The sequence below is a fragment of the Rhinopithecus roxellana genome, chromosome 6 (genome assembly GCF_007565055.1).
Source record: "Rhinopithecus roxellana isolate Shanxi Qingling chromosome 6, ASM756505v1, whole genome shotgun sequence".
Taxonomy (NCBI): domain Eukaryota; kingdom Metazoa; phylum Chordata; class Mammalia; order Primates; family Cercopithecidae; genus Rhinopithecus; species Rhinopithecus roxellana.
The window spans coordinates 109,254,055-109,280,162 of record NC_044554.1 but is presented as its reverse complement, the minus strand read 5'-3'; the positions used below and the strand labels follow the sequence as shown (position 1 = coordinate 109,280,162).

The 26,108-nt window shown below is 44.8% G+C and overlaps 1 protein-coding gene across 1 annotated transcript; it reads left to right on the top strand.

The window, feature by feature from the left end:
* Positions 1-1,188: 1,188 nt before the first annotated feature.
* LOC115898199 (nascent polypeptide-associated complex subunit alpha, muscle-specific form-like) lies at positions 1,189-25,966 on the top strand. Its single transcript, XM_030932021.1, has 3 exons — positions 1,189-1,360; positions 10,363-10,471; positions 25,559-25,966. Exons 2-3 carry the CDS (start codon positions 10,406-10,408, stop codon positions 25,964-25,966), a joined length of 474 nt encoding a protein of 157 aa, XP_030787881.1. The 5' UTR covers positions 1,189-1,360; positions 10,363-10,405.
* Positions 25,967-26,108: the final 142 nt, after the last annotated feature.

Genomic DNA, 26,108 nt, shown 5'->3' with positions numbered 1-26,108 from the left:
AAAATGTATCTGATAGGAAAGATATGGCTGAGAGTTAAAAACAGGCACTTGAGATTTTTCAAATGGCAACAGAGATTCATTTCCTGGTACTTTAAAATGCATTCATTAGAAATAGGGCATGCTACTATTATTAGCGCATTGAAAGGAAACTCACTTAAAGTAACCATATTATAGATTTCAGGCATCTTAGCACAACACATAGTGATGAATATTTTTGATGTGTTCATAATACTTCCCCCCATAAAGTCCTATTTACGCTATAAATTAGTTGACCCAAATGCTTTTTTAAAAACATACAGTGTTTTTTAGGAAGTGTAAACCCTTTTAAAAAAGAAAATAAGGTGCACTTTCTTCTCTTATTTGCAAAGTATCTTAGAGAACAAATGCCCCTTCCTCTGTTTGTGAAACTAAATGATCATCTGAGGATCCGGGGAGCACATGTTGTTGGAAAGTGAAATGACAGGCAGGGTGGCAGCCTCGCACCCCTGCCTGTCCACCGTTAATTTCAAGTGTGTGATCGTCGAAGGAAAGAACGCGCTGATCTTGAGGGCAAACTCCTTCTTCTCCAGCCCCCTTGCTCAAGTCCCAAAGGAGACGGCCAACCCACAACCCCTCCTTTTCCGAACACTCGCTGGCTTCCCTCCCTTCTTTCTACTTCAGATTCCAATGTTTGTGGCCAACATCATCAACCGCCCTGTGCTCCTCTTCACCTGAGAAGCCCCTATCCCTAGATGACCTCAGCAATCACTTTTTCATTTGCTTAGTGTTCCATTCGTGTTCTATCACTAATTCATCCCCCAGAACTCTTAGAAGAAAACATAAGGAAAAAGGTCCTTGACCTTGGTCCTGGCAATGATTTCTTGGATATGACACCACAAGCACAACCACAAGAGCAAAACTATACAAATGGGATTACAACAAACGAAAAAGCGTCCGCACATCAGAGGACACAACCAACAGAGTGAAGAGGCAACGATACAATACAAGAAAATATTTGTAAGCCATACATCCGATAAAGGGTTAATAACAAAATACATAAGGAATTCCTACAACTCAATGGCAAAAAAACTAACAACCTGATTCAAAAATGGGCTAAGGACGTGAATAGACATTTCTCCAAAGAAGATATACAAAAGGCCCAGCATCACTAACCACGAGAGAAATGCAAGTCAAAGCCACAATGAGGCATCACCCCACTACTGTTAGGATGGCTGTTGTCAAGACCTAAGGCAACAAGAGTTGGCAAGAGCGTGGGGGAAAAGGGAACCCTGTACACTGTTGGTGGAAAAGCAAAATGGCGCAGCTGCGATGGAAATTTTTTAGAAACCCGTTCGTCTCCTCACAGTGAGTTGCACCTCAGGTACTTTGTGTTTCTCTTCTTCTCAGAGACCTCCCTCCTGCACCTTCCCATCCTCCTGCTTCCATCTGGATGAATGACTTTTCTAGACCTGCTGCCCAGCCAGAGGCTGGCCAATTTGATTAGTTCTTTCTGAAAACAACATGTTGCCATCAGGTGCGGTGGCTCACGCCTGTGATCCCAGCACTTGGGGAGGCCGAGGTGGGCAGATCATTCGAGACCAGCCCTGCCAACAGGGTGAAAACCCATCTCTACTAAAAATACAAAAATTAGCCAGGCATGGTGGCAGGCACCTGTAATCCCAGCTACTCGGGAGGCTGAGGCAGGAGAAGTGCTTGAGACCCGGAGGTGGAGGTTGCAGTGAGCCAAGATGGTGCCGCTGCACTCCAGCCTGGGAGAAGAGTGAGACGCTTACTCAAAACAAAAATAAAAACAAAAGCAACACTTTGCCTTATGGATATTTAACTTATGTTTTCGGTATCTTCGGTTTCTGCTCTTTCTTTTCTCTCCTTTCTGCTTTCCTTGAGTTTATCCTTTGTCCTAATTTTTTGCTGCTGTTGTTTTGAGACAGGGTCTCACTCTGTCGCCCAGGCTGACGTGCAGTGGCATGATCACAGCTCACTGCAGCCTCAACCTCCCAGGCTCAGGTGATCTTCCTGCCTCAGCCTCCTGAGTGGCTGAGACTTCAGGCGCATGCCACCACACCCAGCTAATTTTTTGTAGAGACGGGGTTTTGCCATCTTGCCCAGGCTGGTCTCAAACTCCTGAGCTCAAGCAATCTGCCCTCCTCAGCCTCCCAAAGTACTGGGACCACAGGCATGAGCAGACGTGCCCAGTCCTAACTTATAAAATAGGTTACGAAGCTGTTTAACGTTCAGTCTTTTTTCCCCCTAAAGTAAGCAATTAAGCTTAAAATTTTCCCTTTTATGGCATCTCATAAATTTTGACTCATAGTGCTCATTTGTAGCATTTTTCTTATTCAGTTCTAAATATTTTCTAACTTTCTTTCTGATTTTTCAACCCATGAATTATGTAGATGTGAACTTCCTGTTTTCCAGAAGTGTAGAGTTCTCTTTTCTATGTTTTTGTTATGGACTTCTAACTCATTTGCATTGTGGTCACAGAACATGATCGATGTGAGAAACTCTTGGAAATGTGTCTAGACTTGCTTTCTGACCCATTGCAGGGCCAGTTTTCATAAGTGGTTTATATATGCTTGGAAAGAATGTGTATTCTCCGTTTGTTGAGTGCAATGTTCTATAGGCGTGTGTTAACAAGTTTGGTGACTTTGTTATCAAATCTTCCCTATCCTTACTGATTTTCAAAAACTACTTAATCTACCAATTACTGAGAGAAGAATATTAAAAGTTGCCACATGATTTCTACTTGTCTTTTCAGTTCTGTTGAGTTTTGCTTAACTTATTTTGCATAAATAGAATTAGCTTAATCATCATATACTGCTTTGGTTATTTAAAGTTCTTTTGGGCTGGGTGTGTTGGTTCACACCTATAACCCCGGCATATTGGGAGGCCAAGGCGGGTGGATCACCTGAGGTCAGGAGCTTGAGACCAGCCTGGCCAACATGGTGAGACCCCCATCTCTTCTAAAAACATACAGGTTAGCTGGGTCTGGTGGCACGCACCTGCAGTCCAAGCTACTGGGAAGGCTGGGGTAGGAGGATCACTTGAACCCAGAGGTGGAGGTTGCCGTGAGCCGAGATTGCACCACTGCACTCTAGCCTGGGCAACAGAGCAAGACCCTGTCTCAACAATAAAATAATAAAATGAAGTTCTTTTCTTTCCAGTTAACAATGCATGCTGGAGAGGGAGTTTTAAGAGACAGCAGTGGAAAAGAATTATGTTCTGATAACTATTTTTAATAAGTAGTTTTTAGACGAGTTGCAGTGGCTCAGTGCTGTAATCCCAGCATTTTGGAAGGCCAAGGTGGGAGGATTGCTTGAGGCCAGGAGGTTGAGGCTACAGTGAGCTATGGTTGTGCCACTGCACTTTCGCCCGGGGTGACACAGTGAGACCCTGTCTCTGTTAAAAAAAAAAAAGTGGTTGTCATATACATATACATTATTTCTTTTCAATGTCCTCTTTGTTTTGCTCTCATGAAACTCTTGTTCAAAACTGAGATTTACTGGCAACAGTCCAGGGATGGAAGAGGGGAGTCCATGAAAAGTGCTCTTCTCACCACCCCTCTCTGCCCCGCTTCTGAATTCTGGACTTCCCAACTCAATACCACACTTGTAAGTGTGCAGGCTGCAGCCTGAAGGTAAATGTGAATGAGAAGGAAGAGCATAGGAAGCATTAGGGCTTGTGATGTTCCCGTGAAGCACTAAAGGAGTGCTCCCTGATGTGGTGTCCCAGTGCTTGGGGCACCAGGAACAATGAGACCTAGCAGGACTTAGGACTGGCGAGGGGTCTACCTTTCTTTTCTGGGTAGGAAAAGAGCCACAACAAACTCAGGTGCATTCCAGGCAGACCCATCTAGGAAAGGGCATGTCCATGTCAGTTGAAAACCTGGAAATTGATTCTCTTTCCATTGCCTGTTCCTGTGTAGCTCTTGGACAGTTTTTTGTTGCTGCTGCTGCTGCTGCTGCTGCTGCTGCTGCTGCTGCTGCTGCTGCTGCTGCTGCTGCTGCTGTTGTTGTTGTTGTTGTTGTTGTTGTTGTTGTTGTTGTTGTTTTTGAGACAGAGTCTTGCTCTGTCGCCCAGACTGGAATGCAGTGGTGTGATCTCAGCTCTCTGCAACCTCTGCCTCCTGGGTTCAAGTGATTCTCCTGCCTCAGCCTCCTGAGTAGCTGGGACTACAAGCATGTACCACCACACCTGGCTAACTTTTGTATTTTTAGTAGAGATGGGTTTTGCCATGTTGGGCAGGCTGGCGTCAAACTCCTGACCTCAACTGATTCTCCTGCCTTGGCCTCCCAGGGTGCTGGGATTACGAGGTGAGTCACTGCGCCCAGCCTCTTGGACAGCTTTTCATACTCCCGGGGCACCTGTGTTCCTCTTTGAAGACCTTGAATTCTTTAAATGTGTCCTGATCCCACAGGAGACTAGAATCCATCTGTGCCTCTTCTGAGTACATCTCCTGGACTCTAGCCCTGCATGTAACCATATAGAAGACTGAATGAGGTGCCAAGAGCTTCCTCCTAGGAAATCCAGATTAAACTGACCATTTCTCAGAGATCATCTGAATCAAATTGGAAAATATCTGCCAACCTCACTGGGCATCACAATCTAATAAAGTTGAAAGTCAGCCCTCCCTCAGCTCATGAGCTCACTCTGCTTCCAGGAGAAGTATTGACCAGTATCAGGTTCAAGTTACACCTAGCAAGCAGTTTCTAGAAATAGCCTTTGTAAGGAAAGGTACAGTGCTGCTTTCCTATTGGGGAAATATGTACCGAGTGGGTCTTATGCAACATGTGTAGAGATGCTCTCTAATTTAATCCCCAGCCTTCAGCATGGGGACAAAGCATGAGGATAGGGCATGGTAGAAGTCCTAGGAACACAACTGCGGGGAGGAGAGGCACTGTGTCCTTCCTGTCTCCAGGCTGTGGCTTCTCATTTGGCTGGGTCTGGGGAGGACGAGAAGCTGCCAGCAGGTGAGGAGCTCAGCCAGAGGCCTCTCTAAACCACGTGGTGTCCCTGTCTGGGGCGGTTTGACCTGCAGGAGAGGAATGGAGGGAATGAACATAGCAATTTCATTAATGTCTCTAAGAATAGAATTAGTGTAAGTTGTCATCTGAGTTAGTTAAACATTAGTGAGAAAGGTATAAAAATGGACTGCTTTTACTTTTCAAACATATTTTATGACATTTATCATATTATACGATTATCTGGTTTAATTTAAAAAATGATATTTATACCAAAATAACAATTGGCATGTAGCTCCTTGGAAACCACCAAAGTGGTTTCCAGAGTGTCTAACAATAGGAAGCACAAAAGTGGTTGTCAGGGTGCATGCTCTGGAGCCAGTGAGCCTGCCTTGCGATTGCCACGTGACGGGAGCAACTGGGCAGGCCAGCAGCCCTAAACCTCAGGTTTTTGCTTGTTAAATGGAGACACCAAATCACACCTATCCTCTTAGAGTCAGTGTGAGGATTAGTCGAGGTCATGCATAGAAAGCACTTGAATCCAAGTAAAAGCTCCATAGATTGCTATTATCGTTGGAGTAGCTTATGTAGTATTCCATATAATGGAATACTACACAGACATTCAAAATTGTGCTGCGGATAGATGCATATTTGCCAAACAGATGGCATTAAATGGTATGGACAGTATGATTTCATTTTTGTTGGCTCTAAATACATAGAAATGTGATTAGAAAAAGTCTAGTTTTAATAGCAGTTTCCTCTGGATAATAGATTTTCAAGAGATTTTTAAATATGATTTCTTTTATGCATTTTATTACACCTGCATACAAAATAATAATTTTTTGACCAGGCATGGTGGCTCACGCCTGTAACGCCTGTAATCCCAGCACTTTGGGAGGCTGAGGTGGGTGGATCACTTGAGGTCAGGAGTTCAAGACCAGCCTGGCCAACATAGTGAAATCCTGTCTCTACTAAAAAAATAAAATAAAATAAAAAAATAAGCCAGGTGTGGTGGTGCACATCTGTAATCCCAGCTACTCAGGAGGCTGAGGCAGGAGAATCGCTTGATCCTGGGAGGTAGAGGTTGCAGTGAGCCGAGATTGCGCCACTACACTCGAGCCTGGAGGACAGAGCAAGAATTCGTCTCAAAATAATAATAATAATAATAACTTTACCAGTGAGTGCCTTAAGAAAAAACCTGGCTCTTCGGGAAGCTTTGGTTGCATGGATCTACTGGGAACTGAGAGTAGTCTTTGTTGTCTCTGCTAATACTTTACCCTGTTTGAAGCAAAATTATTTAAATGCAAAAAGAGGTTTCAAGAGTAAAAAAGCCACAAAACTAAAAAGATGAAATGTTGGCCATTGTTATAATCAACAATCCTTGTTTAATGGAAATTTATTTACACAATCCCAAGATTTTTAAAATTTTGTTTTTAGAGACAGGGTCTCACTCTGTTGCCCAGGCTGAAGTGCAGTGGTAACATCATAGCTCATTGCAGCCTTGAACTCCTGGGCTCAAGCCATCAGCCTCCTGAGTAGCTGGGACTACAGATGTGTACCACCACGCCCAGCTAATTTTTTTTTTTTTTTTTGCTTTTTTGGAAAGACAGGTTCTCCCTATGTTGCCCAGGCTGGTCTCAAACTCCTGGCCTCAAGCAATCCTTCCATTTCAGCCTCCCAAAGCACTGGGATTACAAGAGGTGAACCACTGTGCCCAGTTTATACAATCCCAAATTGTAAAAGAACAGTAGTTCCCCCTTATCCACAGGAAATGTGTTCCAAGACCCCCAGTGGATGCCTGAAACCATGAGTAGTACTGAACCCTATATAAACTATGTTTTTCTTATGTGATAACTGGGATGGCTGCCAAGTCACTAAAGGGCAGGTAGTGTGTACAGTGCGGGTACCTGGAGAAAGGGATATCTGATTCACATCTGGGCCGGACAAAGCAGGATGGAGCAAGATTTCATCACGCGACTCAGGGACGGCATGCAACTTAAAACTTATGAATTGTTTCTGGAATTTTTCTTTTAATATTTTTGGACCAGGGTCACCCATGGGTAACTGAAACCACAGAGAGCAAAACTGCGGTTAAGGGAGGACTACTGTAGTAATTTACCATAAATTCTAAGACAAGTCAGGCGCAGTGACTCACGCCTGTAACCCCAGCACTTTAGGAAGCTGAGGCAGGAGAATCGCTTGAGCCCAAGAATTCAAGACCAGCCTGGGCAACATAGTGAGACCTTGTCTCTACTGAAAATAAAACCATTAGGCAGGTGTGGTGGCCCACACCAGTAGTTCCATCTACTTGGGAAGCTGAGGCAGGAGGATCCCTTGAGCCTAGGAGTTTGGTCACAGTAAGCTATGATTGTGCCACTGCACTCCGGCCTGGGTGACAGAGCAAGACCCTGTTTCAGAAATAAATACATAAATACTTTCTAAGACATATCCTTCGATTTCATAGAATTAAATTATCTACTCCCTAATACTTCTCTTGGTTGCATTACTAGCTGGCCTACCCTTCTCTCCCTTTGCGTGTATTCTGGCTGAATACCGACATGCAAAGACCAGCACTTGGCCGAACTCACTCAGAGACTCTGAGAGCCCCTAGTGAGAACGAGTCAGTTTGATAAACGAAGGCTTTGCTTGGTATCCTGGCTCCCTAGGAAAAGCTATAGTCTGGTTACCTTAGTGACAGGGTTGTACTGAAAAGAAACAGAGAACGGTCAGACAGCTGCACAGCCAGCCTCTCGCACACAAATGTGCGTAGAACAGGAACCCTGTTGGGGAGACAGCCCTGCTCTGCTGCTGTTTCTGCCATCACCCCAAGAGCAACTGTGGGCAGTGGTTGCTCCCCATCACCCCACTCCTCCGTGATCCCGGCATCCATGGTTGCTCGCTCTGCTTCGTGGGTTCTGCTGCCTTGTGGTTCCAGTCTCCCTGGGTGTCCTTCAGCCTCCACCCTGCTTCTGACTGCAGACTCTCGCATCTTATATTCAAACATCCTCTGGCTGAGCGAGCCAATCACCACACAGAATAGATGGCTCTTTTGAACAGAGCTCTGAGTCGGCCACAGGCCAGCTTAGAAACTGGCTGCCCCAGGGTCACGTGCAGCTCTCTGACCCAATCAGCTGTGGACCAGGATCTCAGGATCTCAGAGTCACATTGCACAGAACATGACAATCTGCAGCAGGAAAACCCCAGAGGGACCCTTAGGGCACAAAAAGCCTTCTAAAATTTCCCCAGAAAAAAAAAAAAAAAAAGCCGTATAACTAACCAGCAAGCACGGTACTTGATCTCAGTACCACCGGAAATAAAACTATCAATACAGACACAGTATGCTAATGTCGTGGCCTATCTGTATCTTACATCAGCTGGCAAGTTACTAATGAACTTCTGTATCTCAGCAAACACTAAGATAAAGCTATACTCCCAAATAAGGATTGGATATTTCATTTAAGAATTTATGTACTGCTGAGCTCAGTTCTCTGAGATAATCCATTCTTCCACCAGGGCATGAAGCTTATTTTCAAAAGTGTCCTGTTTGAATATTTTTACTGTTTAATATGTGGCATACTGAATGGCAAATTTTCTTGAGCTATAGACAGTTGGCTAATTTTATGCTTGCAGTAATCTTAACATTTGTAATCCTCATGGAAATTAACAGCTGAAATTTCTTATTCATCAATTAAAAATGGCTTTTTTTTCTTGTAGTTTATCTTTTTTTTTTTTTTTTTTTTTTTTTTAATATTCAACTCATTTTGTGAGTTCCCTGTTTGACCCTGACCCTGGTCGTGCTGACATCTGACTAACAATAGAGACTTTAAATCCAGCCTGGCTCTGCACAGTGCACCAGGAGACTTTTGTACGAGATGCTGGAGGCAGACAGCTTTCTTCCTCCAGCCAAGAGCTGCCTCTAATGCTTCTCATTGGTTCCTCTCCAGCTGGCTGTTCTCTCTTCTCTTAACAACTCAAGTTCTTTTTTCTTCTGGGTTACCTCTTTCAGGTCAAGTAGTAAAGACGCTGCCCAACTTCAGAGGTGCTGGGATTGGAACCCTTTTAATTCAGGGAAGCATTTGATATTCCTTTCATGTTTGTATTGTGTTTGGTTTGCTTTAATTTCAAATGATTTATGTAGCTAATCTTTCCTCCACCAAAATCAAAGGAAAGTTGGTCTTTGCTGGGGAATGAAAACTTGAACAAAAACCACATTAAAGAACAAGTAACAAGAAAGGAACTACTGTTATGAAAGAATTCAGGGGAAAGTAAATATCATAGAATAATTTGAAGACAAGTTGAAAGGAAACTTCATATTCAGTGTCATATCACATACTGTATGTCACACTGAGGACAGAATCAAACACTAAATCCAGTCCCAAAAGAGACGGAGACCAGGCAAGGGATGGGAGAAGACTGCAGGCAGGACACCCCTCCCTGTGGGTGAGTGCCCTCTGTCTCAGAGTGGCCCTGAGGCATGGCAAAGTGGAGTGTCTTGTCCAAAGCTATGTAGATCTAAATGGCAGAGCAGGAATTCAAATCCAGGGGTTCTGTTTCTAAACTGAAGTCACTTCCTTGGTGAGATGCCATTTCTGGAATAAAACTGGCATATCCGTCAGCTTTTCTTTTCTCCTAATGATTTAAGGCACAAACCTCTCTTGCTAAAGTCTGAGAGACCGAGCCAATTGTGTATCTTGTCCTTGTGGTGAATACCATCCCCCTTCCAAATTAGGCAAAGCAGCAAGATTGGCAGTTAGTCATCAAATGTGCAAAACCTTTTATAAAAAGATAGGGTTCTGGCTGGGTGCAGTGGCTCACACCTGTAATGCCAACACTTTGGGAGGCCAAGCTAGGCAGATTGCTTGAGCCCAGGAGTTCAAGACCAGTCTGGGCAACACAGCGAAACCACGTCTCTACAAACTATTTTTAAATTAACAGGGCATGGTGGTGTGTGCCTGTAGTCTCAGCTAATGGGGGGCAGGTGCTGAGGCAGGAAGATTGCTTGAGCCTGGGAGGTTGAGGCTGCAGTGAACCATGATTACACCACTGCACTCCAGCCTGGGTGACAGGGCAAGACCCTGCCTTAGAAAAAAAAAAAGGATTCTGAAGAGATGTTGTTCCTCTTCTGAAATGTTTTATACATTCAGGCATGTTTACCCCACCTTGCCATTTTTCCAGGGACAATTACCTACTTATCAATCCAGTAAGTATCAGGATCAGATGGACCAGTACAAGCGTCACACCATGAGAAAAGAACAAGGTCAGAAACACCAACTTCTGAGACGGATATGACCATATTTGCAAAGAAATGGAAGTTCATGTTTAAGACTATTTTAGCCTCTTTGGGCACTGTAACAAAGTACCATGACTGGGTAGCTTATAAACCACAGAAATGTATTTCTCACAGTTCTGGAGGCTAGAAGTCCAGAGTGCCAGCTTGGCCGGTTCTGATGAGGGCCCTCTTCTGGGTTGCAGATGGCCGATTTCTCCTTGTATCCTCCCATCGTGGAAAGCAGGTGAGTTAGCTCTCAGGCCTTTTTTAAGGGCACTAATCCCACCCTCATGACTTAATCACCTCCCAAAGGGCCCACCTTCAAATACCATCACACTGAGGATTCAATTTCAGCATATGAATTTGGGGGGACACATTCAGTCCATAATAAAGACCAAAGAAATGGTATTTGTTTTTATGACCATTTGACTATATTCAGTGTTAAAGTGTAACTTAGCTCTATGTTACATCCACATATGGAATCCATTACCTTTTCAAAGAAAAGCGTTTTCTTTCCTTCTTTCTCTTTCTTTCCTTTCTTTCTTTTTCTCTTTTGTTCTTTCTCTTCTTTCCTCTTTCTTTCTTTCTTTCTTTCTTTCTTTCTTTCTTTCTTTCTTTCTTTTTTCTTTCTTTCTTTCTTTCTCTTTCTTTCTTTCTCTCTCTTTCTCTCTCTTTCTCTTTCTTCTCTCTCTCACTCTCTTTCTTTCATACAGGGTCTTGCTCTGTCACCCAGGATAGAGTGCAGTGGCGAGATTGTAGCTCACTACAGGCTCAACCTCCTGGGTTCAAGCGATCCTCCTTCTCCTGCCTAAGCCTCCCAAGTAGACAGGATTATAGGTATGCCACCACTCCCGATGTATTAGGCTGCTTTCACACTGCTATAAAGAACTACCTGGCCAGGCACAAGGCTCATGCCTGTAATCCCAACACTTTGGGAGGCTGAGGTGGGCGGATCATGAGGTCAGGAGTTCAAGACCAGCCTGGCCAATATGGTGAAACTTCATCTCTATTAAAAATACAAAAACATGAGCTGGACATGGTGGCATATGCCTGTGATCCCAGCTACTCAAGAGGCTGAGGCAGGAGAATCACTTGAACCCAGGAAGTGGAGGTTGCAGTGATCCGAGATCGCGCCATTGCACTCCAGCCTAGGCGGGCAACAGAGTGAGACTCCATCTTAAAAAAAAAAAAAAAAAAAAAACTACCTGAGACTGAGTAGTTTATAAAGAAAAGATATTTAATTGACTCACAGTTCTACAAGGGTGGGAAGGCCTCAGGAAACTTACAACCATGGCAGAAGGCTAAAGGGAAGTAAAGTACGTTTCACATGGTGGCAGAAGGGGTAGTGGGGGAAGTGTCAAACACCTTTAAACCATCAGATCTCATGAGAACTCACTCACTATCACAAGAACAGCATGGGAAAACTGCTCCCATGATCCAGTCACCTCCCATCAGGTCCCCTCTTCGACACATGGGGATTACAATTCGAGATGAGATTTGTGTGGAGACACAGAGCCAAACCACATCACCTGGCTAATTTTTCATGTTTATTGCAGAGATGGGGTCTCCCTCTGTTACCCAGGCTGGTCTCGAACAACTGGGCTCAAGTGATCTGCCCGCCTCAGCCTCCCAAATTGCTGGGATTGTAGGCACGAGCTACCACACCCAGCCACCAATTGAATTTCTATATATTAACAACAAGCAATCAAATACTGGAAAAAAAAAGTAAATCCAATTTATAATACCATCAAAATATGAAATATTTAGGGATAAATCCGTCTATACATATAAAAACCTATACACTGAAAAGTACTCAATATTGCTGAGGGAAATTAAAGAAGAACTAAGTAAATGGACCGATATACCTCATTCATGGGTCAGAAGACTGAATAGTGTTAACATGTAAATCCTCCCAAAATTAATTTATAGATTCAAAACAATGCCAATCCAAATCCCAGCAGGCTTTTGTTTTTAATAGAAAGTGACAGGCAGATTCCCAAATTCATATGAAAATGTAAAGGACCGGCTGGACACAGTGGCTCACGCCTGAAATCCCAGCACTTTGGAAGGACGAGGCAGGTGGATCACCTGACATCAGGAGTTCGAGACCAGCCTGGCCAACATGGTGAAACCCCATCTCTACTAAAAATGCAACAAACTAGCCGGACGTGGTGGTGGGAGCCTGTAGTCCCAACTACTCGGGAGGCTGAGGCAGGAGAATCGTTTGAACCTGGCAGGCGGAGGTTGCAGTGAGCCAAGACACACCATTGCACTCCAGCCTGGGCAACAAGAGCGAAACTCCATCTCAAACAAAACAGAACAAAACAAAACAAACAAAACAAAACAAAACAAAAAAAACCAGTCTCAGGTATTTCTTCATAGCAGGGTGAGAACAGATTAATACAGTAAATTGCTACCAGGAGTGGCGAGCTGCTATAAGGATACTTGAAAATGTGGAAACGACTTTAGAACTGGGTAACAGGCAGAGGCTGGAATAGTTTGGAGGGCTCAGAAGAAGATAGAAAGATGTGGGAACCTTCAGAACTTCCTAGAAACTTGTTGAATGGTTTTGACCAAAATGCTGATAATGATATGGACAATAAAGTCCAGGCTAAGGTGGTCTCAGATGGAGATGAGGAACTTCTTGGGAACTGGAGCAAAGGTCACTCTTGCTATGCTTTAGCAAAGAGACGGGCAGCTTTGTGCCTGTGCTCCTAGAGATCTGTGGAACTTCGAACTTGAGAGATGATTTAGGCTATCTGGCAGAAGAAATTTCTTTTTTTTTTTTTTTTTTTTTTTTTTTTTTTGAGACAGAGTCTCGCTCTGCCGCCCAGGCTGGAGTGCAGTGGCCGGATCTCAGCTCACTGCAAGCTCCGCCTCCCGGGTTCACGCCATTCTCCTGCCTCAGCCTCCCGAGTAGCTGGGACTACAGGCGCCCGCCACCTCGCTCGGCTAGTTTTTTGTATTTTTTAGTAGAGACGGGGTTTCACCGTGTTAGCCAGGATGGTCTCGATCTCCTGACCTCGTGATCCGCCCGTCTCGGCCTCCCAAAGTGCTGGGATTACAGGCTTGAGCCACCGCGCCCGGCCAGAAATTTCTTTTTTTTTTTCTGTCACCCAGGCTGGAGTGCAGTGGCACAATCTCGGCTCACTGCAACCTCCACCTCCTGGGTTCAAGCAATTCTCCTGTCTCAGCCTCCCAAGTAGCTGGGACTACAGGCGCTCGCCACCATGCCCAGCTAGTTTTTGTATTTTCAGTACACACAGGCTTTCACTAATGTTAGTCAGGCTGGTCTCGAACTCCTAACCTCAAGAGAGCCATCCATCTCAGCCTCCCAAAGTGTTGGGATTACAAGTGTGAGCCACCGCACCCAGCCAAGAAGAAATTTCTAAGTGGCAAAGCATTCAAGAAGAAGCAGAGCATAAAAGTTTGGAAAAGTTGCAGCCTGACGATGTGATAGAAAAGAAAAACTCATCTTCTAGGGAGAAATTCAAGCCCACTGCAGACATTTGCATAATGAGGAGCTGAATGTTAATCACCAAGATAATGGGGAAAATGTCTCCAGGGCATGTCAGAGACCTTCAAGGCAGTCCCTCACATCACAGGCCCAGTGGTCTAAGAGGGAAAAACAGTTAACGTAGGCTGGGCCCAGAGTGCCCTGTTCTGTGCAGCCTCAAGACATGCTGCCCTACATCCCTGCTGGTTCAGCTCCAGCCATGCTAAGAGGGGCAAAGGTACAGCTCAGACCATTGCTTCAAGAAGGAAGCCCCAATCCTTCTTGGCTTCCACGTGGTATTGAGCCTGTGGGTGCACAGAAGTCAAGAATTAAGGTTTGGGAACCCCTGCCTAGATTTCAGAGGATGTAGGGAAATGCCTGGATGTTCTGGCAGAAGTTTGCTGCAGGGGCAGGACCCTCATGGAGAACCTCTGCTAGGTCAATGCAGAAGGGAAATGTGGGGTCAGAGCCCCCACACTGAGTCTCCACTGGGGCACTGCCTAGTGGAACTGTGGGAAGAGGGCCACCATCCTCCAGACCTCAGAATGGTAGATCCACTGACAGCTTGCACCATGCACCTGGAAAAGCCACAGACACTCAACGCCAGCCTGTGAAAGCAGCTGGGAGGAGGCTGTACCCTGCAAAGCCACAGGGGCAAAGCTGCCCAAGGCCGTGGGAGTCCATCTCTTGCATCAGCATGACCTGGATGTAAGACATGGAGTCAAAGAAGATCACTTTAGAACTTTAAGGTTTAATGACTGCTCTCTTGTATTTTGGATTTGCATAGGGCCTGCAGCCCATTTGTTTTTGCCAATTTCTCCCATTTGGAATGGGTGTATTTACCCAATGCCTGTGACCCTATCGCATCTAGGAAGTAACTAACTTGATATTGATTTTACAGGCTCCTAGGCAGAAGGGACTTGCTCTGTCTCAGATAACACTTTGGACTTGGACTTTTGGGTTAATGCTGGAATGGTTAAGATTGTGGGGGACTATTGGAAGGGTATGATTGTGTTTTGAAATGTGAGGACATGAAATTTGGGAGGGGCCAGAGTCTGAATGATATGGTTCAGCTCTGTGTCCCCACCCAAATCTCACCTTGAATTGTAATGCCCATAATGCCCCATGTGTCAAGGATGGAACCAGGTGGAGGTAACTGAATCATGGGGGCAGTTTCCCCCATGTTGTTCTCATGATAATGAATGAGTCTCATGATATCTGATGATTTTATTAATATAAGGGTCTGGCATTTCCCCTGCTTGCACTCAGTCTCTCTCCTGCCACCCTGTAAAGAGATGCCTTCTGCCATGATTGGGAGTTTCCTGAGGCCTCCCTATCCATGCAGAACTGAGAGTCAATTAAACTTCTTTTCTTTATAAATTACCCAGTCTTGAGTATTTCTTTATAGCAGCATGAGAATAGACTAATACACCTGGTCCAATTTCAAGATTTATTATAAAACTACAATAATCAACACAGTGTAGTGTTGATATAAAGACAGACAAATAAATCAATGAGACACAAGAGACCCCAGAAACATACCCATACATACATGGGCAACTGAATTTTGACAAAGGTGCTAAAGCAATTCAGTGGAGAAATCAGAGTCTTTTCAACAAATGGTGGTGGAACAATTAGATATTCATATACAAAAAAAAAGAACTTCAATCCATACTTTTACCACATACAAATACTAACTCAGAATAAACCTCAACAATTGTCAGAAAATATAGAATTCAGAATGTCCACAACATATCATTCATAATGTCCACTATGCAATAAAAATTACTAGATACGTATAGTCAAGAGAAAAGCCATTCAATAAAAGCAGACCTATGATGATTCAGACATTACAATGAGCAGATAAGGGCTTTAACTATGTTATAAAATCTATAGAAAATATGGGTATATTGGGTGTAGATGTGAGAATTTCAGGAGAGTTATGAAAACTATTAATATAAAAGAAAACCAAGTGGAAATCCCAGAATTGAAAAATACATTATCCTAATTTTTTAAACATTACTGAACTTTTAAACATTGAGAAAAAGTATTGAGGAAATAAATGAACGAGCCTCAGTGGCTGGTGGAATGCTATCAAACTGTCTAACATACATGACATTGGAGTCCCCAGATAAGAAGAGAGTATATAAGCAGAAAAACACACTTGAAGAAATACTGACTGGAAAGTTTTCTAAACTGTGTAAAAAACCCCAGTAACTTACAAACTTAGAAGGCCAGTAAACCTCAAACAGCATAAAAGCAAAGAAAACTACACACAGTCACATTATGGTCAGATTGCTGAACACTGAAGGTAAGGAGAAAACCTTAAAACCAGTCAGAGTGGGAAGAAACACATTAAGGGAACAACAATAAGATGATAGCTGATTTCTCACTAGGAAAAACGGAGGCATGGTGGTGTGCACCTGTAGTCCCAGCTATTCTGGAAGCTGAGGTGGGAGGGTTGCTTGAGCTGGAGAGGTCAAGGCTACAGTGAGCCATGACTGCACCACTGCACCTCAGCCTGGGCAACACAGCAAGATCCCATCTCAAAAAAAAAATAAAAAGGCCAGGCATGGTGGTTCACGCCTGTAATCCCAGCACTTTGGGAGGCCGAGGTGGGCGGATCACAAGGTCAGGAGATCGAAACCATCCTGGCTAACACGGTGAAACCCCGTCTCTACTAAAAATACAAAAAATTAGCCAGGCGTGGTGGCGGGCACCTGTAGTCCCAGCTACTCGGGAGGCTGAGGCAGGAGAATGGCATGAACCCGGGAGGCAGAGCTTGCAGTGAGCCGAGATCACGCCACTGCACTTCAGCCTGGGCGATAGAGCGAGACTCTGTCTCAAAAAACTTTTTTTTAAATAAAAATAAAAAGTAAACACACACAGACACACACAGATACTGTCTACCTACAATTCTAAATCCAGCAAAAACCCTAACATAAAGAAATGATAAATGCATAAGGTTATGGATACCCCAACTGCCCTGATTGGATCATTACACACTGTATGCCTGCACCAAAACATCACACGTAGCCCATAAATATATACAACCATAATAATTAAAATTTTAAAAAGTTTAAAAGTGAAGAGGAATAAAAGGGTAGCATGAGGAAGATTTTGTGGTGATGGAGCAGTACTGTGGTTTTTTTTTTCGAGACAGGCTCTGCAACCTCTGCCTCTCAGGCTCAAGCAATCCTCCCACCTCAGCCTCCAGAGTAGCTGGGACTACAGGCATGCACCACTATCTCCAGCAAAATTTTCATATTTTTTGTAGAGATGGGGTTTCACCATGTGGCCCAGGCTGGTCTCGAACTTCTGGACTCAAGCAATCTGACTGCCTCGGCCTCCCAAAGTGCTGGGATTACAGGCATGAGCCACTGTGCCCAGCTAGAACAGCTCTGTATCTTGGTTGTGGTTTTGGTTACACAAATCTACACATGTAATAAAATTGAACAGAACTACATATACATATGCACACAAGTGAGTACGTGTAAAGCTGGTGAAGTCTGAGTAAGATCAATTTCAATCTCGGTTTTGAAATTGTACTGTATGTATGTAAGATGTTACCATTGGGAATGGTTCACAGCACCTTTCTATAATATTTTTGAAACTACCTATTAATCTATAATCTTTAAAACAAAAAGTTAAAGAAATGAAATAAAGACACTTGCAGATAAATAAATGCTGAACTTGTTTCCAGGAAACTACAAGACTAAGGGAAACGTCAGGCAGAAGGTAAAAGGGGTACAGAAGGCATAAGTCCCTGTTCTTTATGTGAGGGCTGTGGAAGACTTCCTGCCCAAGAGGACGGTATGGAAAAAGAGAATAAAAGAGTATATTTACAGTGGAGAAATCTGGCAAACACTACCTCAGCCAGATGATCAAGGTTACTATCAATAGCAATACGGTTGTTGACAGCGTACCCTTGAGACGGTGTGATGAAAATGGAACTCCACCTCTGGGATCTTCCCCCTACCAGAAAATATTCCCATCCTGGTCTAGACCTAAAAAAAATACATCAAGGCCGGGCGTGGTGACTCCTGCCTGTAATCCCAGCACTTTGGGAGGCCGAGGCAGGTGGATCATGAGGTCAGGAGATCGAGACCATCCTGGCTAACACTGTGAAACCCCCCGTCTCTACTAAAAACACAAAAAATTAGCCAGGCGTGGTGGCGGGCGCCTGTAGTCCCAGCTACTCGGGAGGCTGAGGCAGGAGAATGGTGTGAAGCCAGGAGGCGGAGCTTGCAGTGAGCCAAGATGACCCACCACTGCACTCCAGCCTAGGCGACAGAGCGAGACTCTGTCTCAAAAAAAAAAAAGTCGGCGGGGCGCGGTGGCTCAAGCCTGTAATCCCAGCACTTTGGGAGGCCGAGGCAGGTGGATCACGAGGTCAGGAGATCGAGACCATCCTGGCTAACATGGTGAAACCCCGTCTCTACTAAAAAATACCAAAAAAAAAAAAAAAAAAAAAAAAAAAACTAGCCGGGCGAGGTGGCGGGCGCCTGTAGTCCCAGCTACTCGGGAGGCTAAGGCAGGAGAATGGCGTAAACCTGGGAGGCGGAGCTTGCAGTGAGCTGAGATCCGGCCACTGCGCTTCAGCCTGGGCGACAGGGCGAGACTCCGTCTCAACAAAAAAAAAAAAAAAAAAAAAAAAAAAAAGTCTGAGAAACTATCAGTCAAGAGGAGCCTGAGGCAGGACCATTAAATGTAAAGGGGTGTTCTGGATGGGATCCTGAGCAGATAAAGGAAACCAGGGAAGATGGAGAAGATCTGAATAATGTATGAACTTTAGTGAACAATAACATCAGTATTGGTTAATTAATTATAGCGAATGTACCGCATTAACGAAAGGTGTTAATGATGGGTGAAACTGGATGCACGGTATATAAGAACTCTGTGTACTAGCTTTGCAATTTTTCTGTATATCTATCTAAAAGTGTTCCAAAAAATAAAATTTATTAAAAATAACAAAGAAACTTAAATGACATAGCAAACAGTTGCAATATATGGATCTTATTTGGATCCTGAATTGAACAAACAAATTGTAAAGAAAACTATGAAACCTGGCCGGGCGTGGTGCCTCACACCTGTAATCCCAGCACTCTGGGAGGCCAAGGTGGGCAGATTACCTGAGGTCAGGACTTTGAGACCAGCCTGGCAAACATGGTGAAACCTCATTTCTATTAAAAATACAAAAATTAGCTGTGCATGGTGGCGGACGCCCGTAGTCCCAGCTACTTGGGAGGCTGAGGCACAAGAATTGCTTGAACCTGGGTGGCGGAGGTTGCAGTGAGCCTAGATCGTGCCACTGCACTCCAGCCCGGGTGACCCAGAGAGACTCCGTCTCAATTAAAAAAAAAAAGAAAAGAAAACTGTGAAACGTTAGGAGAAATTTGGTGTGGCAGCTCACGCCTATAATCTCAGCACTCTGGGAGGCTGAGGTGGGAGGATGGCTTGTGTCCAGGAGTTCAAGACCAGCCTGGGCAACATAATGAGACCCCCATCTCCATTTATGTTAAAAACATTATTAAAAGGCTGGGAGTGGTGGCTCAGGCCTGTAATCCCAGCACTTTGGGAGGCCAAGGAGGGTGGATCACGAGGTCAGGAGATCGAGACCATGCTGGCTAATAACAGTGAAACACCATCTCTACTAAAAATACAAAAAAATTAGCCAGGCGCGGTGGCATGCACCTGTAGTCCTAGGTACTCAGGAGGCTGAGGCAGGAGAATCACTTGAACCCGGGAGGCAGAGGTTGCAGTGTGCTGAGATGGTGCCACTGCACTCCAGCCTGGGTGAGAGAGCAAGACTCCATCTCAATCAATCAATCAATCAATCAATCAATAATATTTTAAAAAACACATTAGGAGAAATGTGAATAGTTTGGATATTTGATGGTATTTAAGGACTCCTTAGCTGGTCTTGGTGGCCCATGCCTGTAATCCCCGAACTTTCAGAGGCTGAGCAGGGAGGATTGCTTGAGGTCAGGAGTTTGAGACCAGCCTGGACAACATAGTGAGACCTTGTCTCTACTAAAAATAAAATACATTTTTCTAAAGAAAGAAAAAAAAGTCCAGTGTGCTGTCCATGGTGAAAAAGAAAAAAAAAAGCATTCCTTACCTGATTTTGTTTTCCATGTAAACATGGATATTATGGTTTTAAAGTCATCTTTAAGAAAATACTGAAATATTTATGAATGAAATATAATATTTAGGATTTGCTTCAAAACAATCTTCGGCATGGGTATGGTGGCTAACACTTGTAATCCCAGCACTCTGGGAGGCCGAGGTGGGTGGATCACTTGAGGCCAGGAGTTCGAGACCAGCCTAGCCAACATGGTGAAACCCCATCTCTACTAAAAATACAAAAATTAGCTGGGCATGGTGGCACATGCCTGTAAGCCTAGCTACTTGGGAGGCTGAGGCAAGAGAATCACTTGAACCTGAAAAGTGGAGGTTGCAGTGAGCCAAGATCATGCCACTGCCCTCCAGTCTAGGCAACAAAGCAAGACTCTGTCTCCAAAAAAAAAAAAAAATTAAAAAAAAAAACTAAACACAATCCATGTGTGGATGGGGAAATGGGTAGGGTACAAATGAAGAAGAAACAGGATTGTCGGCCAGGTACAGTGCCTCATGCCTGTAATCCCAGCACTTTGGGAGGCTGAGGCGGATGGATCACTTAAGGTCAGGAGTTCAAGACCAGTCTGGCCAACACAGTGAAACCCCATCTCTACTAAAAACACAAAAAATTAGCTAGGTGCAGTGGCACATGCCTGTAATTCCAGCTACCTGAGAGGCTGAGGCAGAAGAATCGCTTGAACCTGGGAGGCGGAGGTTGCAGTGAGCCAAGATCGCACCACTGCACTCCAGCCTGGGCGACAGAGCGAGACTCCATCTCAAAAAAAAAAAAAAAAAAAAAAAAAAAATCAACCAACTAACCAAACAAACAAAAAAACAGGATTGTCTGTGATTCAGTAAATATTGAAGCAGGTGATAGGTGCAGCAGCTTATTGCACTAATATGGTTTTGATATGCATTTTTTTTTTTAAAAAAAGGGCGGCAGTAAAATGTGTATATCATGTCTGTCTTCGTGTTTTGGAGGCTTAGTTTTTAAACATCTTGCTATTTGTAAGAGACACTATATCAAAGTATCTCAAAGTGTAGCTACACTTAGTCATCAGAAATAGTGGATGTGAATTCATATTTTAAATGCTTTTGTCATATTTCACTTTTTTGGTGATTTTCTTGTCAGATATGATTAGACCATCATGTTTACCTTTAATGTAGCTACAAAGAGCTCACACAGGAAGAGGTGGCAGCTCTGCCATTTTTCTTAGTATATGCTTATGTTGCATGTTTATTCTCATTAATTCATGGTCTCTTTGAAAGTAATCTTTTAGGCCAATGGCTGTTTTGTGAGGTTTGGTTTAATTTAGCAGAAATTAAGTAATGTATTCTGTAGTTCCTCATAACCAAGCATGTGACAAGCAATATATTATAAAATTCTCGGCCGGGCGCAGTGGCTCAAGTCTGTAATCCCAGCACTTTGGGAGGCTGAGACAGGTGGATCACGAGGTCAGGAGATCGAGACCATCCTGGCTAACACCGTGAAACCCCATCTCTACTAAAAAAAAAATACAAAAAAAAACTAGCCGGGCGAGGTGGCGGGCGCCTGTAGTCCCAGCTACTTGGGAGGCTGAGGCAGGAGAATGGCGTAAACCCGGGAGGCGGAGCTTACAGTGAGCTGAGATCGAGTCTCGCTCTGTCACCCAGGCTGGAGTGCAGTGGCCGGATCTCAGCTCACTGCAAGCTCTACCTCCCGGGTTTACGCCATTCTCCTGCTTCAGCCTCCCGAGTAGCTGGGACTACAGGTGCCTGCCACCTCGCCCGGCTAGTTTTTTTTTTTTTTTTGTATTTTTTAGTAGAGACGGGGTTTCACTGGGTTAGCCAGGATGGTCTCGATCTCCTGACCTTGTGATCCGCCCATCTTGGCTTCCCAAAGTAGCAAAGCTCAAATTTTTTGTTTTTAAAGAAAAATGTTTAAGATAGAAGTTCTTTTTTTCCTGTACCACAATAGAAGAAACTCTCTGGAGCCCAATATGCTGAATAAGACAACTCTTCACATAGATGAACCAATAGTGAATACGTCCCTCAAATGTTAATTATTAACATATCTCTCAGTGGCTTACTAACCCTGTGACTAAATCCACATCTAAGACGCATCTGAGGATCACATGTAATCCAAGCTGTGCAGGCACAAGCCATCACCTGTTTTATTGCAAGGAAGGGGCCTTCTGGCTCTTCCTGTGTGTCTCCCAAGTGCCTCTGCACAGGTTCTTAGGAACAGGTCCCATGTGTGTGTTCTGCACCAACCACTTTGCCTGGCCACTGCTACTGGCAACCTCAGGAGACTGCTGGGCTTGGCAGCCCGCTGCTGGTGAAGGCTCCTACTAGCAGCATCCTGGTCTTGGGGCTGGGAGAAGCCAACTTCATTCATAGCCCAGCAGAAACCAGATTTGAACTTTTAATGAAACTTTCTTGAAAATTTGAGGATAATGTGTTAGTTTCCTGTAGCTGCCATAACAAAGTGCCACAAACTTGGAGGCTTAAAACAAGATAAATTTGTTCACAGTTCTGGAAGCCAGAAGCCTGAAATCAAAGTGTCAGAAGGGCCCTGCTCTCTCTGAAGGCACTAGGAAAGGACATTTCCTTGCCTCTTCCAGGTTCAGGTAGCCCCAGGAGTTCCTTAGCTTAAGGCAACATCACTCCAGTCTCCACCTTGGTCTTCACGTTGACCATCCCTTGCGTGTCTGTGTCTCCTCTTATGAGGACACTAGTCATACTGGATTGGCCCAGCCTACTCCAATATGATCTCATCTCAACTAGTGACATCTGCAATGGCCTATTTCCAAATAAGTCACATTCTGAAAGGGCAGGACTTCAACATATCTTTTGGTGGGGAACACAGTTCAACCTGTAGCAGTTGAGAACAATTTACAACTTAGGGCTGGCTTACTCCACTTTCCCTCTTCTGAGAGCACTCCATGCAACTCCATACCTCAGGATTCAGACCAGACTGATCCCCTATGTCATTGAGAGAGGGCAGGATTTTTCTTCCTCCCAGTGAAATTCAGGGATTCACCTTTCCCAGGATGGCTTTCATCCTACAATGCTGAAGACAGGACAGTCAACTCCCCATCAAGGAAACCCCTCTCCCATCCACAAAGGATCTGCCCCTTTGACTTCAACAAGATGACCACACAATAGAATAACCTTAGCATGCATTGTTTGATTTTGAATGATACCAGTGTGAGACATAACAGTTCAGTCTGCTTTGGCTTATGCCAAGATCAAAAGGAGTCTGGTTCTTCTCCATTCTTCCCTCATCAAATATTTTTAAAAACCAAACCACAAAACTCCTTAATGTCTACTTTCATTGGAGTCACCATTTTCCATGTAAAAGAATGTCCTTCTGGTAAAAACAATCATAGCAGTGGTTTTTTACTCTGATCTTAGTGTAACTCAATGGTGGGGAAAAAAAAGTTTTGTATGTTATCTCTGGTATGTAAAAAAAACATGTTGGAACTAGAAATCAGATATTGGGCTTGGAAATGCTCATAGAAAGTTAATACAAACCCCATATCAGACATCCAAATTTCAAAGAACTTCCATAGCCACCAGCCGTCAGAGGTGTAGGTCAGCAGAGACCCCTCTGGACAATCTACATGCTTAGCATGAGCTCCTCACTCAAGGGATGATGGGAATTAACAGAATTGATGATGTTCTCTTTCTGGGAACTTAACGGAAGACACATGGTTCTTAGTTCGCAGGGAAAGGGAACAGAAGTGGAAGTACACACAGAGGAGGCAGCAGGCTTAGGCCTCGAGGAGCAGTCCCGAACACGCAGGACCTGCTGAGGAGAAGCTGACTGGTGGCAGCAGACCTTCCTGCTGCTGCAAAGTCAAAGGTGACCGAGTTAGCCACCAATAAGGGAGCCACCTTGAATACAAAAGCAAGTCCATTTCTTCCCACCCTGTTCCCATCTGGTTGCAGTCAGGTATTTCCATGTGAATTCAGACTATGTGTCCCTACTATTTTAGCTAATCTGAGCCTTTTTTTTTTTTTTTGTTAAGACAAGGTCTCACTTTGTCACCCAGACTGAAGTGCTGTGGCGCCATCTCAGCTCACTGCAGCCCCGACCTCCTAGGCTCAAGTGATCCTGCCACCTCAGCCCTCCAAGTCTACAAGCACGCACCACCACGTCCGGCTAATTTTTTTGTATTTTTTATAGAAACAGCTTTTCTCCATGTTCCCCAGGCTGGCTAAGTCATTTTTTAACGAAACAAATTCTCCCCACTCTGGAATGAAGGAATCTTCTAAACCTCTGGATCCTACATTAAAGGGCTTGAAGACAGCAACTGGAAAACTTTTTTTTTTTTTTTTTTAAGACAGAGTCTTGCTGTTTCGCCCAGGCTGGAGTGCAGTGGCACTATCTCAGTTCACTGCAACCTCCGCCTACCAGTTTCAAGCAATTCTCCTGCCTCAGCCTCCCACGTAGCTGGGATTACAGGCGCCCACCTAATTTTTGTATTTTTAGTAGAGACAGGGCTCTACTAAATTTTGCATGTCTGGCTAATTTTTGTATTTTTAGTAGAGACGGGGTTTCACCATGTTGGCCAGGCTGGTCTCAAACTCCTGACCTCGTGATCCACCTGCCTTGACCTCCCAAAGTGCTGCGATTACAGGCGTGAGCCACCGAGCCTGGCCTGGAAAACTTCTTGAATGAGTTTGTCCTTTACGACTGTGCTTCACATCTGGATTACCAATATTCTCAGGCTAGAGCGGTGCTTTCAAACTTTTTGAAGCAGCCCACTGTAAGAAACTTTACAATGAGGCCGGTGCAGTGGCTCACACCTGTAATCTCAGCACTTTGGGAGGCCGAGGTAGGCAGGTCATGAGGTCAAGAGGTCAAGACCATTCTGGCCAACACGGTGAAACCTCGTCTTTACTAAAAATACAAAAATTAGCTGGGCGTGGTGGTGTGCGCCTGTAGTCCCAGCTCCTCGGGAGGCTGAGGCAGGAGAATTGCTTGAACCTTGGAGGTGGAGGTTGCAGTGAGCCGAGATCGCACCACTGTACTCCAGACTGGCGACAGAGGGAGACTCTGTCTCAAAAAAAAAAAAAAAAGGAAAATTTACAATGAATCCCAACATACAATAATATATATATAGCATTTCTATAAATATATATACCAACACATGCACTTACACATACTTACCCTTACTCATTTTTTTAACTCACCACTGTACTAGTGAGGACACATACTTACCCTTACTATGCATAATGCAGTTTTCTATTCTGTTCTATTTTTTTAAGAAAGGTAAAACTAAACTGATTTGATAATGCAAGGAGTTTAGTAGCATCTGTTCAAAAACACTGTGGTGAGGATATCCGAATCCACGGGATAAAAACGACACATTTTACAGGAGAGTGCATTTTAAGACCTTTAGTTTTAAAACACTTAAAATAACTGTAGCGTAAACCTCAACATTTAATGAAAACATAGAACTTCCAGACATTGATCACTTCCGGCTGGCTGCCTGGGGCTTCCATCTGTAGATCCCCGAGGACAAGAATGCACACCCCAGCCCCTATCGGAGTGCTTCCGTGGGAAAGCTGGAGGGAGTCGCTCTTGGGCTGGGTGTTCCAATTCGACTCCAGTCACCTCTAAACCTTCCTACGCTGGAATACAAGGCCTGCTACTCAGTTTCCCTGGGCTTCATTCCTCCCTACCGATCACTGGGAAAGGGTAAAGGCCATGCTCTGCCTCTGCAGGTCCCCACTGCCAAACAGCCTCGGCAGAATAGGGGCGGGTTCCCCGGCGCGGCGGAGCCTCTGCTAATTCGGCAAGTGCCAAGCCCACCAGCAGCCACCACACCTGGAGGCTCGTCCCTCAACTGCACCTGCGTTCCCGGCCCGGCTTCTCTTCCCGCGCCCCCCTGCACTGCACCCCTGGGAAGGCTGTGCCCACACCGCGGCCTCCGCCCGTCCACACCGCGGCCCGAGGCGTTCCTGGCACCCGGCTCCGGCCTGCCCGCCGCACCAGCCGCCCTGGCGCTGGCGGAGAACCGGTTTCCCGCCCCGGCGCTGTTCCAGGAGGTGCGCCGAGCTCCGCGCGAAGCGAAGCAGACACCAGAACTGACGAGGCTCGCCCTGTTTTTAATGAAATTCCTAACACTTTGAATTAACGCAGACTCCATGCTTCCCACAGTCCTTCGGCCGTGGGTGACGCTTAGTCACCACTACATCCTCAAACCCAGACACGAACGCTAACGCAGCTCAAGGGGAATTTTCAAAAAAGCCCCGAGGGAGGAGTCAGCCCAAC

Bases quoted from the DNA above. Each gene is read 5' to 3' on its own strand.
- LOC115898199 (XM_030932021.1), top strand. From the start codon at position 10,406: ATGAGGGCCCTCTTCTGGGTTGCAGATGGCCGATTTCTCCTTGTATCC. The intron at 10,472-25,558 runs GTGAGTTAGCTC...CTGCCTCTGCAG, and splicing joins CCTCCCATCGTGGAAAGCAG to GTCCCCACTGCCAAACAGCC.